Source organism: Bos grunniens, chromosome 6 (genome assembly GCF_055505025.1).
Source record: "Bos grunniens cultivar Pamir isolate PY7600 chromosome 6, Bosgru_T2T1.0, whole genome shotgun sequence".
In the NCBI taxonomy this organism is placed as follows: domain Eukaryota; kingdom Metazoa; phylum Chordata; class Mammalia; order Artiodactyla; family Bovidae; genus Bos; species Bos grunniens.
The window spans coordinates 24,343,146-24,357,483 of NC_141170.1; the positions used below are offsets into that span (position 1 = coordinate 24,343,146).

Here is a 14,338-nt window from a genome sequence, read left to right on the forward strand (position 1 = left end):
CTTGCAGTCCAAGGGACTCTCAACAGTCTTCTCCAACACCACAGTTCAAAAGCATCAATTCTTTGGTGCTCAGCTTTCTTTATAGTCCAATTCTCACATCTATACATGACTACTGGAAAAACCATAATTTTGACTAGACAGACCTTTGTCGACAAAATAATATCTCTGCTTTTTAATATGCTGTTTGGTTTGTCAAAGCTTTACTTCCAAGGAGCAAGCGTCTTTCAATTTCATGGCTGCAGTCACCATCTGCAGTGATTTTGGAGCCCAAGAAAATAAAGTCTCTCACTGTTTCCATTGCTTCCCCATCTATTTGCCATGAAGTGATGGGACCAGATGCCATGATCTTAGTTTTCTGAATGTTGACTTTAAGCCAACTTTTCACTCTCCTCTTTCACTTTCATCAAGAGGCTCTTAGTTCTTCTTCACTTTCTGCCATAAGGGTGTTGCCATCTGCATATCTGAGGTTATTGATATTTCTCCCAGCACTCTTGATTCCAGCTTGTGCTTCATCCAGCCTGGCATTTCCCATGATGTACTCTGCATATAAGTTAAATAAACAGGATGACAATATACAGCCTTGATGTACTCCTTTCCCAATTTGGAACCAGTCCATTGTTCCATTTCCAGTTCTAACTGTTGCTTCTTGACCTGCATACAGATTTCTCAGGAGGCAGGTAAGGTAGTCTGGTATTCCCATCACTTGAAGAATTTTCCACAGTTTGTTATGATCCACACAGTCAAAGGCTTTGGCATAGTCAACAAAGCAGAAGTAGATATTTTTCTGGAACTCTCTTGCTTTTTCCATGATCCAATGGATGCTGGCAATTTGGTTTCTGGTTCCTCTGCCTTTTCTAAAACCAGCTTGAACATCTGGAAGTTCTCAGTTCACACACTGTTGAAGCCTGGCTTGGAGACTTTTGAGCATTGCATTGCTAACGTGTGAGATGAGTGCAATTGTGCAGTAGTTTGAACATTCTTTGGCATTGCCTTTCTTTGAGACTCGAATAAAAACTGACCTTTTCCAGTCCTGTGGCCACTGCTGAGTTTTCCAAATTTGCTGGCATATGGAGTGCAGCACTTTCACAGCATCATATTTTCAGACTTGAAATAGCTCCACTGGAATTCCATCACTTCCACTAGCTTTGTTCGTAGTGATGCTTCCTAGGGCCCACTTGACTTCACATTCCAAGATGTCTGGCTCTAGGTTAGTGATCACACCATCATGGTTTTCTGGGTCATGAAGATCTTTTTTGTGTAATTCTTCTGTGTATTCTTGCCACCTCTTCTTAATATCTTCTGCTTCTGTCAGGCCCGTACCATTTCTGCCCTTTATTGTGCTTGACCTTACCACCTTTTTCATAAAGCCATGAGCATCCTAAAAAGAGACAGCAAGGTGTGGCCACATTTTGGTCATATGGTGATGAATGGTTTATCGGCTCCTCCACAGAGGGCAAGGATGAAGTTGCAGAAAGTCACTTTTTAAGTCCTGAGACAGATATACAACTTCTCCGAAGGTAATTCTCAATTATGCTTCCCACTTAATTTAAATGCTACCAAAAGTTATATATTCTTTGGAGTTCAGAAGAAAATCAGCATGTTCTTAAAAATGGAGACACTTACAATGGAAATAAATGATTTTTCTTCTAGATGAACTTGTGTGTGTGTTTAGTTGCTCAGTTGTGTCCAACTCTTCAAGACCCCATGGACTGTAGCCTGCCTTACTCCTCTGTCCACGGGATTCTCCAGGCAAGAATACTGGAGTGGGTTCCCATCCCTTCCTCCAGGGGATCTTCCTGACTCAGGAATTGAACCTAGGTCTCCCATATTGCAGGCGGATTCTTTACTATCTGAGTCACCAGGGAAACCCAGATGAACTTACAGAATATTTCCTAATGTATTACAAACCCTGGTCAAAATACATTTAATCCATATACTGATCAAAACAATATTTTTTGGCTACTCATTATGTTATACTTTTATGATGGTAGTTAAATATTATGCTGCATGGTGGTGATGCAAAATGTAAAACGAACAAATCATTTCATAAGGAAAACTGCAATCTCACTGTCTCAGTTTGGTTGTTTGAAAACTTCCTAAAAATCATTATTGAGCATGCATCTTATTGGGGAAAATGAAAAATGAAAAATAAAAACTTACATTTGCCAAAATCAACAGAGCTTTCCGGAAATTACCAGATGTTTCAGAACTAATCTCATCTCCAAGACTCTTCTTATACGCTGAAACCAGATAAGAATGAAACTAAGCCTTGATAAGCTAAAAATATTATTTTAAAACAGAAAAGCTTAAATGTCAACATTGGCAAGGAATGAGTACCTGATAAAATAAATCTTGCTACTGCTTCTCTTCTTAATCTTTTAGTGCTCTTCTGCAATAGACAAATTCTTCTTGTAACTATTACTATAGTGTGTGGTGTGGTAGTAGCACAGAACAGAAAAAAAAAAAGGCTGCCATTCTGGATCAAATCATGGTTCATTTCATCTGACTACGGTACTAAGAAATGTATAGTGAGAAAGCTAGGGTGGCTAAGCTACTAGTTTGATTTCCAATTTCTATTACATCTTTCTTCCATAGGAATAGAAACCTGGCCTTAAGCAAGATATAGTACACAGAGCTTCTAGACCACATTCTCAGCTCTCCTCTTGGCATGAAATGTAGGCAGACCTTTAGGACACTGCTGGGAGATCTCCTTAGTGATGGCTCATGTCCATCTTCGTGCCTTCCTCCATCCTACTCCTTGATGTGTAGATTGATTGCTGGAGCTCAGGCAGCCATCTTGGTCTGTGAAGACCTACATCTGAGTGATGGCATAAAAATAAGCAGGAAGGGGTCTGGGTTCCTGAAAGTTCTGAGGAGTTATCACACCAGTCCTAGAACTGCTTATGTCCACACTTCTGTATATGAAAGAAATAAATGTCCATCTTACTTAAGCCATTGTTATTTTTGCTGTATTGAACCTATCTCTAATCTTAATGCATACAGCTAGGTTGCTTTATTTGATAGCTCTCAAAAGTAAGAAAGCTACCCTAAAACATACTGTTTTTACGTAACAAATGCCAACTGTGTGTTCACATATGTTAATAGCCCCTTTTACATAGCCTGTGATGTGCAGTGTTCGATGCATCTCAAAACTCTGTTCTGGTCCATCCACAGAGTAGTATTTCTCTTGGAGCCACCTGTACACCTGGATGCAGCTGACACCATGGGGCTATCCGAACTGCCTGCCGCATTCTCAAGGACTCTATAAATCAGTCATATGAATACTTGTCCTTTTAAATCAGTAAAGGACAACTACAGAAAGTGATATGAGGACTTCCCTGGTGGCCCAGTGGTTAAGAATCCACCCGCCACTGCAGGGGACATGGGTTTGATTCATGGTCCAGAAAGATCCTACATGCCGAGGGGCAATTAAGTTGCAGGGTGCTGCAGCCACTGACCCCACAATCTACAGCCCATGAGCTGCAACAAGTGAAGTCACTGCAATGAGAAGCCCATACCCTGCCACTAGAGAAAGCCCGAGTGCAGCAGCAAAGACCCAGCGGAGCCAAAAACAAATTTAAAAAAAGAAAATGATTTGAGATCATCTAATCTTAAGAACTGTGTTGAGACAAAAATTTTTTCAGTATGATTTTAGTAAGTCTCTTTTATGAAATCTATAATTTTCCAGAGCAATTCAAGTAAACAAAATCCACTATAAATACAGATTATTTATCTAAGTAATATTAACATTTAGTAGGCATCATTTTCCCTGACACTCATATGTTATTGTTACATCTATCCTTCACTCTTGGAAAAAAATTTTTAATTTAAAAATATCAAGCCTAAGGATGATGCTCTGATTTGTTAGAATTTGGAGAAGTATTTTATAATATTAGAATTATCTAGATGGGTCTCATGCAATCTCCCACACCTCCTTTTTACTCCAGGTATTTTTTGCAGGAAATTAGACTAAAAATATGAAAATTTTTTCAATGAAAGTTGAAAACTACTTTATGCATTTTGGGGCACAGTAGGGTACAGAAAAACAAATACACTGTCTTAATAATGCAGAAGTTAGAGCTCTTGATTCCTGATTCAGTGTTCTCTCATGCACCATTGACTTCAAAATATTGGGAAGAGTTCAGAATTTAGATCTCTATTCATTGAAGTGTTACTGTATCGTTGTACTGTACAAGCTACTCCATATACCTGGTCCCCTTATGAGGGCCATGTTGACAGTTCATGCCATGTTGACAAATCGTCTGATGGATTTCTAATGCATAGGTCGCTGTTTCACATTATATGACACCATCGCTCTCACTACAGCTGACTGCAACAGGGTTGGCCTCTGACTAGAGGTAGCCAGCAGCCTACCAGGTGACCTTGTGGGAGAACTCTGCCCAAAAGAAAGCACCCTTCTGAGCTCACTGAATCTTCTCTGTTACAGATTGAGCCGTATAGAAGTTTTTAAAAAGAGTAACAATGAAGTAGAAAGACTCCTAGAAATAAAGCATAAAACTGAAGCCAAGAAAAAATCAGAAACCGTGAGCAAATGCAAGCCTTGAGGAGACACATACCATGTGGTGAGTGAAGAGATGTTACTTGGTCTCTTCAAGAACAGTAGAGGCAGAGAAGGAGGGGAAAGAGTTGCTCGGATGGAGATGTGCAGGGGAGCCATGGATGCCTGACGCAAAGAGGGTGACTGGAAGGCTAAGCCCCTAGGAAAGTTCTGTGTTCTGTACCAGCTTGGCTCTACGTGATTGAGACCACTGGCTCTAGCTCTCTTCCTTCTTTTACTATTTCCTTCTTTCAATTCTTGTGTATCATGAATCCCTACTTAGCAAGGGAACCTAAATGTAGCTCAATTCTTTCTAGCTTTAGAGAGCTTAATTCACACAGATACCGGGGCATCTGGTAACTCTGAACAAGGATCACTTGTCATATTTGCAAAACAATAGTCCCATTCACTTGGCTCTTGAGGTCCCCTATCTCAATCTTAAGGATATCCATTCAATAGATATTCTGAGCACTGGAGATAAAACATAGAGCAAAAGAGACAAAAATTCCCCCTTCATAGAGATTACACCGCTGGGCTGTTTGTACATAAATAAATGCTGAACTTGAGGGAGAATTTTGGGGTCAGTCAACTCATGGAGTGGTAACTCTTCTAACAGACACCAAAAAGCAACACAGCATCTTGGGATACAGCCCCGGGGTCTGGTGATTTTTTACAAGTACATCTTGTTGAACTGAGGGAATCAAAGACATTAAACACCCACCATGTACCCATCTATGCCTATTTTTGAGCAACGGTCTCATCTACCCCAAATTTGCCCCTCTTCTCCTTGACTCGTGGAGCTAGGGGTGGGACTCGACACATGATATTTCTCATTGGTCCCCCCACACCACCTCCCTCTCGGGTTCCACCAATGAGGGGAGTAGAGGGAGATTAGATGGAAGGCAGGAGGAAGAAGGAAGGACAGTGTCAACCCGGTGAAGAGATTCACCCAGACAGCAGCAGTTGGCTCCAGGCTCCTAGAACAAGTCACCCGTTTACATGCCCCTGGAGGTGCATGCCCTAGCGAGATGCAGCCCCCTTCCCCTCCATGGAAATCTGAACTGCAATTCCTGAGGCCTCTCCTCTGAACCCCTGAAGCATTGGGTTGGCCAAAAAGTTTGTTTGGGTTTTCCCATAAAATATTACAGAAAAACCAGAACAAACTTCTGGCCAACCCAGTACCAACCCCGGAAAGTACCAGCACCCTCCTCTGATCTAGTTTCTAAAAACCATAATCTTGTCTCGGCCTTGAGGGTTACACTTCTGAGCTACCCCTGTGTTTCTGTTCCACTTTTTCAGTTTTCCAGAAGGTGCTTAAACACTTCTTGATATTAAAATTCTCTCTGTTAAGCACCTAGTGTGTTTCTGGTTTTCTGACTAGACCTGATTAGCACATTAACAATAAAATAGTCACCTGTCATTGAGGGATCTACATTTTAATGAGAAACTCTCAAAGTAAACTCTAACACCCACCTGGGGACTGGTATATCCCTCCTTTTGCTCTCTTCCACTGCAAAACCTCCCATGATACAAAACCATAGAAACCATGGCTCCCTTAAGGTACTTGGAGGGGGTGACAGGGAGCTGCTGTTTAATAAGAATTGGGCTGGTCATTGTCCCTTGATTTTTGCAGCTAACCTCTTAACAATCAGAATTTCCCCAATAGGAATATCATTGTTATTCATGGAGCCTTGAACCACAGCTGAGTTTATGCTAACAAGATGACTCCAGATGGCGCTGGGTCACACCAGAAGATCAACTTGGTGACTAAAGGGTTAAGGCTTTGAACCATGTGATATCAACCTGACCTCTAAGTGGGCAGGAGGGGACTAGAGATGGAGTTCAGTCACATGGCTGTGATGGAGTCAGTCAGTCATGCCTGGGTAGGACTTCCTTGGTGGTCCAGTGGGTAAGAATCCACGTGCAATGAAATGCAGGGGGCACGAGTTCGATCCCCAGTCCGGGAAGATCGCACATGCCATGGGGCACCTAAGCCTATGTGCTAGAACTACTGAAGCCTGCACGCTCTAGAGTCCATGCTCTGCAACAAGAGAAGCCACCGCAGTGAGAAGCCCATGCAGCACAACCAAGAGTAGCCCCCGATTGCTGCAACTAGAGAAAGCCTGCGAGCAGCAATGAAGACCCAGTGCAGCCAAAAATAAGTAAGTAAAATGTTCTGTTGCTTAGTTTCTAAAAAAAAAAAAATTCAGGTATGTGTAATGACACTCCACTGAAAACCCCAGACACCAAAGACCAAGTGAACCTCCCTGGTTGGCAGTTAAATGGATACATCACTGTGCTGGGAGGGGGGTGCATCTTGCAGAACTGAAAGCGCTGTGTTTGGGACCCTCCCAGACTTTTCCCAGTACGTCCTTCACGCCACCAGTCTTGATGGTGCCCTGGAGTAGGAAATGGCAACCCACTCCAGCATTCTTGCCTGAAGTTCCATGGGCAGAGGAGTCTGGCAGGCTACAGTCCATGGATCACCAAGAGTTAGACACGACTGAGTGCACACACACACACAATTTCCCACACCAAAAATCATGGGGCTAAGCCCAGTGTTTTTAGCATGTCATATGAATATACAATGATTCGAGTCTCCTCCATTGATGAAAATGGTTGATTCAATTAAGCAGTAATTGCTGAGAGCAAAATCCACTAGAGTTGTAAAGTTTACATGCAAAGCATTAATGCCATTGCTATATAGCAGTTTCTAGCTCAGATCATATTCAAATGTTCTCTGAAAAATCCACAGTCCTTAGCCCATTTTAGAATGTGTCCTCCTGTTTATACTCTTGCCTTCTCAAAATCACTCATGAAGAAGAGCTTGGTGGATTTCTGGGGGAAAAGAGCATTGGCTCATATAGGTGTGAACAGCGGTAAAGGTATAAGCAGAAAACAAGATCACCTGTATAGTAGGCATGGCCGATCTCCTGCATTTGCTTGCTCGTCCTAGTGGTTAGAATTTCGATCAGTGCATCCTCATTTGTCCCCATGCCCTAGAAAGAAAAAGGAAAACTATTTTTTTTTTAATATTTATTTATTTGACTGCACTGGGTCTTAGTTGTGGCATTCAGGATCTCCAGTTGTGGCAAACCAGCTTAGTTACCCCACAGGATGTGGGATCTTAGTTCCTCGATCAGGGATCAAACCCATCTCCCTTGCATTGGAAGACAGATTTTTAACCACTGAATCACCAGGGAAGTCTCATGGAAAACTATTTTTAGAACACTTTAAAAAACTCAGCTTTATGCACTTTCATCTTAATATCTTGTTTTACATGGAAGAAAAGAATCATTTTTAGTCAGTCACTTTCTCTAAACCAGTATTTAAATTTTCGGTATATTTTAGTATTAAAATAACAGGAATCATCTAAAGTTAACTGACATTAAAATTTTAAAGAAAATGTCCTGCTGTAGTGTAAAAATTCATTGACTAATTCCAGGAGGAAAGAGTATATAAAGGGAAAGCTTACATCACTCAGGATCGGAAGTGAGCATTCAAATGTGTCATTGTATTTAGAGAGGGCTCTGCAATTCTTTTGAATGAGTTCATCCTTGTGCCAATGCACCGGGTTGGTCAGCAGGCATCATCCTCTTCATTGGGGAGGTTTTTAAATCCTCCATATTGTATGGGACCATGAGCCCAGCTGGTTTAGAGGCTAGTGATTCCTGAGTCTTGGTTTATATTGAGGTCACTGAGTCACACTGTAGAAGCCATTTACACTAGCACTTGATCAAAGCAGGTCAAGGTAGTGTAAGAAAAGAGGCTGAATTGTGTACCTCTGTGACAAAGATTCCTAGTGGTTCCCCAATAGATCTCCTTTTCAAATTATTTATTATTTTTAAATAGACTTTTTTTTTGGGGGGGGGGTGTTTTCCTTCTTTTTAAAACTTTATTGAAGTATAGTTGATTACAATGTCATGTTAGTTTCAGGTATACAGCAAAATGATTCAGTTATACATAAACATATACACATTCTTTTTCAGATTCTTTTCTCATATAGGTTACCACAGAATGTTGAGTAAAGCTCCCTGGGCTATACAGTAGGCTCTTGCTGGTTATCTTTTATACATTAGTGTGCATATGTTAATCCCAAGCTCCTGATTCATTTTAGAGCAGTTCTAGGTTTACAGCAAAATTGAGCAGATCCAATATTTATTTTATCATCGTTGATCAGAATTCATCGTTGACAGAATCCCCATTTTTAAACGTAGCACAAAGCTACCCAAATAAAGTGGCTTCCCAGATGGCCCAGTGGTAAAGAACCTGCCTGCCAATGCAGGAGACACAAGAGATGTGAGTTTGATCCCTGGGTTGGAAAGATCCCCTGGAGGAAGGCATGGCAACCGACTCCAGTATTCTTGCCTGGAGAATCTCATGGACAGAAGAGCCTGGAGGGCTATAGTCCATGGAGTTGCAAAGAGGTGGACACAAATGAAGCAACTTAGCACACATGCACCCAAAAAAGACCATATTTCTCAGCTTCCCTTAGAGCTAGGTTTATCTATATAACTAAATTCTGATCCATGAAATGAATATATGTGATGCCTCACGTACAATTTCTGGGAGTCCATAAAGAGAAAAGATGAACACTTCTTAGTCTTTGACTCTTTTCAGTTGTCTTTAATAAAGGTGTAATGGCTGGATGTTCAGCAGCCATCTAGATAAGAAGTGCAATCTACAGGCTGAAGATGGTGGAACCTCAAGGCTGAAGGTCTGACGATGACGGTGCCATGATACTGAGCTATGGATGGCTTCCTTTGGATTTACATGGAACATTTCTAATCCTTGTTGGCTAACCTAATTCTCACCATTTCACCTGCTAAGCTGTCCCCCCCGTAGCAGCCACAGAAATGCACTGCTGAGATTTCATTTCAAGAGAACACGCTGCAAAGAATGTAGCTGGCTGATAGCTTCCAACCTTTGGATCTGCCACAAAATTCACACCAAGATCATGGTCTCTCCAGGCTGCTTTCAGCTATGACTGAGCATGGAAGGGGAACCAAAGCTGGGCCACCATTCCACCCCATGTAAGACTCCTCCAAGGGGCACACCTTATTCAGGGCTCCCCATCAGTCTGCCACGGCTTCCTCAGAGCAGTGCTGTAGACAGAGGCTCTTCCTGTCTGAGCCTCCTTCCTTCCCCCTCTCCTTTCACAGGTGTCACACTTGCATTGTAGTCAGCAGCTTCACCCCACCTGCCCTGCTCTGTCTCTTCTTTATCCTTTGCAAGCATTTCACCCAATATATCGCCTGTACGTCTTGTCATCTGCTTTGTGGGGTAACTATACTTCTTTCTGAGCGACTTCACTTTCACTTTTCACTTTCATGCATTGGAGAAGGAAATGGCAACCCACTCCAGTATTCTTGCCTGGAGAATCCCAGGGATGGTGGAGCCTGGTGGGCTGCCATCTATGGGGTCGCACAGAGTCAAACTTAGCAGCAGCAGCAGCAGATACTTCTTTCACAGAAAAGAAAGTGATTATCTCTGATGGGAAGGAGAAGATGGTCTTACCTCAGAACTAGACTCCTTCCTTCCCCTCCTTCAGGTCAACAAATACAGTAAGTCCCCTACACACAAACTTTAAAGTTGCAAACTTTCAAAGACTCGAACGTGCTCCTGTATACCAACTTTTGTACTATACTTTTCAAGGTATTAATATTGTAAGATTAAAACTGTTCTATTCCTTGCGTTTGTTTTTTATGTATTATTTGTGTGGACAGGATTATAAATCAGATAGCTGGGTACCTAGGCTAACTTGTTGGATTTATGAACAAATTGGACTTTACAAACTCACTCTCGGAATTCATTCATATGTCAAACATCTATTTCATCACAGGCTTTCCTCTAGAACCCGAGGAGGTTCCTAAAGGGATGAGGTTCCCTGATATGCTCAAAGTTTGCCTGTTCATTGGATGGAAAAAATAATATGTAAATGGACCAAAAAATTAACAAGATAATTTTAGATGGTAATAGGTGCAATTAAGAAAATTAAACTGAGTGAATTAACAGAAAATATCTGGAAGAATAGTGTTCCAGATGGAAAGAACATCATGTACAAAGACTTCAAGATAGGAATAAGCTGAGAACGTCTGCAGAGCAGCAAGAAAGCCAGTACAGCTACAGCAATGAATTGGGGTGGTGGGCAGGAGAGGAGAGGGTGTAATGATCAGCTTTATGTGTCAATCTGGCCAGGCTACAGTCCTCAGTTATTCAATCAAACATTAATCTAGTGTTGCTGTGAAAGTATTTTGCAGTTACAGTCCATTATCGATCGACCTCATGGGGGAGCATCTTAGATATTCTAAGCAGGCCTAATTCAATCAGTCAAAGAGCCTTAATTAAGAAGAGAGCTGAGCTTCTCTGGGAAAAAAAAAAAAAAGGTAGCTTTGAAGTGTGAGAGGAAGTGAGGGATCAAGGATAGTTCTAGTTTTGGGGCCTAGGCAATGGGGTTAATGATGGGGCCACTAACTCTCAATGACAACAAAATAGAGAATTTGACTCCTCAGGTCAAAAAGCCAAAGTTGGACAATGTCCTTTCAGGCTAGGAACATGTGGGCTTAAGGTTCCACAACTGCTTCCCATTTCAGGGTTGTTCTAACAACTGGAGAGCATGGAATCTCCAAATCCATCACGTTGACTCCCATACCTCAAGGATGCAGGCCTTCCCCAGTGTCTCAGGGGTAAAGAACCCACTTGCCAATGCAGGTGACACAAGAGACTCAGGTTCAATCCCTGGGTCGGGAAGATCCCTGGAGAAGGAAACGGCAACCCACTCCAGTATTCTTGCCTGGAGAAGCCCATGGACAGAGGAGGCTGGCGGGTTACAGCCCACAGGGTCAAAGAGTCAGACATGACTGAGCAACTAGGCATGTGCTCAAGTGTGCACTGGAAGAAAGACACTTTCTGATCATCAAATCCTAGGCAGAAACGGCCTGTGCAGAACTCATACCTTCATGGATTTCTTCAGCTGTTTCGCATCGAACACTGCCGGTGGGGTCACGAGGGCTACCATGAGATGCTTGAAGTGGCCAGAGAGATCACCCTTCAAGTCGTCTTTCAGTTCCTGAAATTAAAAGAAAGAGAAAGAGAAAATCATGAACCACTTCTCTTCCTCCAAAGTCATCTAGTAATAGAAGAACATGAATGCATGAATTCAGACAAAAAACATGCACATCCACAGGAGATAAAGAGAAATGGTGAAAATACTTCTATGGCTATTAATCTGCATTTTATGACTGCTTCCAAAATGTTGTTTTATAGATGGTTTCCTGAAGGGAAGGCAGTGGAGGAGGTCCTGTGAGGGGCACAGATAGGAACTATTAAAATGCATTTCCCAGGCCCTTGATGTTCTCAGTGCAGGGGCTGGGTGAGGGAAGAGGATAGGGGAGGAGCCCCGTAATTCACACTCAGTTTTAACGGGAGGTGCTCCATTCCGCCTGGCTTCTCAGTGTCTGCCAAACAGCTTCGAAGGGAGAAGATGAGGGAAGACAGTGTGTTGTCATTTGCCTCTGCTCGGAGCATGGGACCAGGAGGCATCCAAAGCGGTTTTCTGGCAACAAGGGCAGGGGAAACTAGAAATGTGGCAACAGGGAAACCTTACTTATTGATACCCTCTTTCGGCAGTGTTTTCACACATTACCTAAGTCCAATCCATCTCCCTTGCTTGAAGGCAAGTAATATGGTTTCTATTTTTAATAGCCAAAGGAGTATTACTGAATAATTATTTTTCCTGCTTTTGATCTCCAGCCTGAAGGTGTTTGGCAGACACTGAGAAGACAGGCAGAATGGGGCACTTCCGGTTAAAACTGAGTGTGAATTACGGGGCTCCTCTCCTATCCTCTTCCCTCACCCAGCCCACCAGACTGCTATGACAATCTGGGTGCGGACCAACATCTTCTGTGACCCTGGGGGCCCAGTGGGGGTAGGCTCCTGCCAAAACAAATGGAATGGAGCCACTGTAGTCATCATGAGGGGTTTCCTCCTCAACAGCTACACTCCAACCCATCTGTCCTCTACCAGATCTTGCTTCACAGGCTCTCCTTCCGTCCCACTGTGAGGCGTGATTGTCATCCTTCCCCTCTATTCTTCTGCCGAGTTTTGGAAATCCTGGAAGGCCAATGGATCGTTCACATTCCCTGTACATGGGTATGTTGCCTTGGCCAGAAGCTTGGCAATTCTTTTAATTTGACAAGTGTTTACTGGGTACTGTGCCAGGCACTTAATGATGAGTTAGACACAATCCTTACCCCTAGGACACTATACCTAAAGGGAAAAACAGAAATAGTCAAAGATAAAATTTAAATATAATATATTAAATATCTGATAAAGGGAACACAGTGCTTCCTCAATGGCTCTGGAGTAAAGAAACTGCCTGCACTACAGGAGATGCGGTTTCAGTCCCTGGGTGGGGAAGGTCCCCTGAAGGCAGAAATGGCAACCCACTCCAGTATTTTTGCCAGGAAAATCCCATGGACAGCGGAACCTAGTGGGCTACAGTCAGTGGGGTCACAAAAAGTTGGACACAACTGAGTAACTGAGCACACACACAGAGGAAACACGGAGAAGGGTGTCTTAATGGAACTGTGGGCTGGGAGAACATTGTTGGGTGACGCCTTGGCTGCCTGTGGATGGTCACGACACCCTCTTGATTCTGGATCCAATAGCCTGACTGGGTTGTGTTTCTACTCTTCCCTTACCAGTTCATTATCCAGGCAGCTAAAATAATCTTTTAAAAATAAAAATTACGTTATAGCATTTCCCTTTGCAAAAGGCAAAGGAAAAAGGGGAAGATATACCCAACTGAATGCCGAGTTCCAGAGAATAGCAAGGAGAGATAAGAAAGCCTTCTTAATTGACCAATCCAAAGAAATAGAGGAAAACAATAGAATGGGAAAGACTAGAGAGCTCTTCAAGAAAATTAGAGATACCAACGGAACATTTCATGCAATCATGGGCACAATAAAGGACAGAAACAGCAAGGACCTAACAGAAGCAGAAGAGATTAAGAAGAGGTGGCAAGAATACATAGAAGAACTGTACAAAAAAGGTCTTAATGACCCAGATAACCATGATAATGTGATCACTCACCTAGAGCCAGACACCCTGGTGTGTGAAGTCAAGTGGACCTTAGGAAGCATTACCACGATCAAAACTAGTGGAGGTGATGGAATTCCAGCTAACCTATTTCAAGTCTGTAAAGATGATGCTGTGAAAGTGCTGCGCTCAATATGCCAGCAAATTTGGAAAACTCAGCAGTGGCCACAGGACTAGAAAAGGTCAGTTTTCATTCCAATCCCAAACAAAGGCAATGCCAAAGAATGCTCAAACTACCACACAACTATGTTCATTTCACATGCTAGCCAAGTAATGCTCAAAATCCTTCAAGCTAGGCTTCAACAATATATGAACCGAGAATGTCCAGATGTACAAGCTGGATTTAAAAATGGCAGAGGAAACAGAGATCAAATTGCCAAATCTGATATGAACTGGAAAGGAGAGGATCTTTTCCAGTCCTGTGGTCACTGCTAATTTTCTTAAAGAGATCATAGAAAAAGCAAGACAATTCCAAAAGCCATCTACTTCTGCTTCATTGACTAAATGAAGCTAAAGCCTTTGACTGTGTGGATCACAACAAACTGAAAAATTCTGAAAGAGATGGGAATACCAGACCACCTTACCTGCCTCCTAAGAAACCTGTATGCAGCTCAAGAAGCAACAGTTAGTACCAGACGTGGAACAACAGACTGGTTCCAAATTTGGGGAAGGAGTACGTCA

The 14,338-nt window shown here is 42.5% G+C and overlaps 1 protein-coding gene across 5 annotated transcripts in view; it reads right to left on the reverse strand.

Moving 5' to 3' along the window:
* Positions 1 to 14,338, reverse strand: part of ANXA3 (annexin A3) — a 71,168-nt gene that overhangs the window by 21,600 nt on the left and 35,230 nt on the right. For 4 of the 5 annotated variants that reach the window (XR_015165260.1, XM_086405183.1, XM_086405178.1 and 1 more), the window contains 3 exons: positions 11,514 to 11,627; positions 7,467 to 7,557; positions 2,161 to 2,240 (listed from right to left, as the gene is read on the reverse strand). Coding sequence is in view for 4 of the 5 variants with exons in the window: in XM_086405178.1 (XP_086261304.1) it covers positions 2,161 to 2,240; positions 7,467 to 7,557; positions 11,514 to 11,627 (285 nt within the window). In the remaining variant the exon portion in view is untranslated. The remainder of the gene's footprint in view (positions 1 to 2,160; positions 2,241 to 7,466; positions 7,558 to 11,513; positions 11,628 to 14,338) is intronic. The other variant, XM_086405182.1, reaches the window with a different exon arrangement.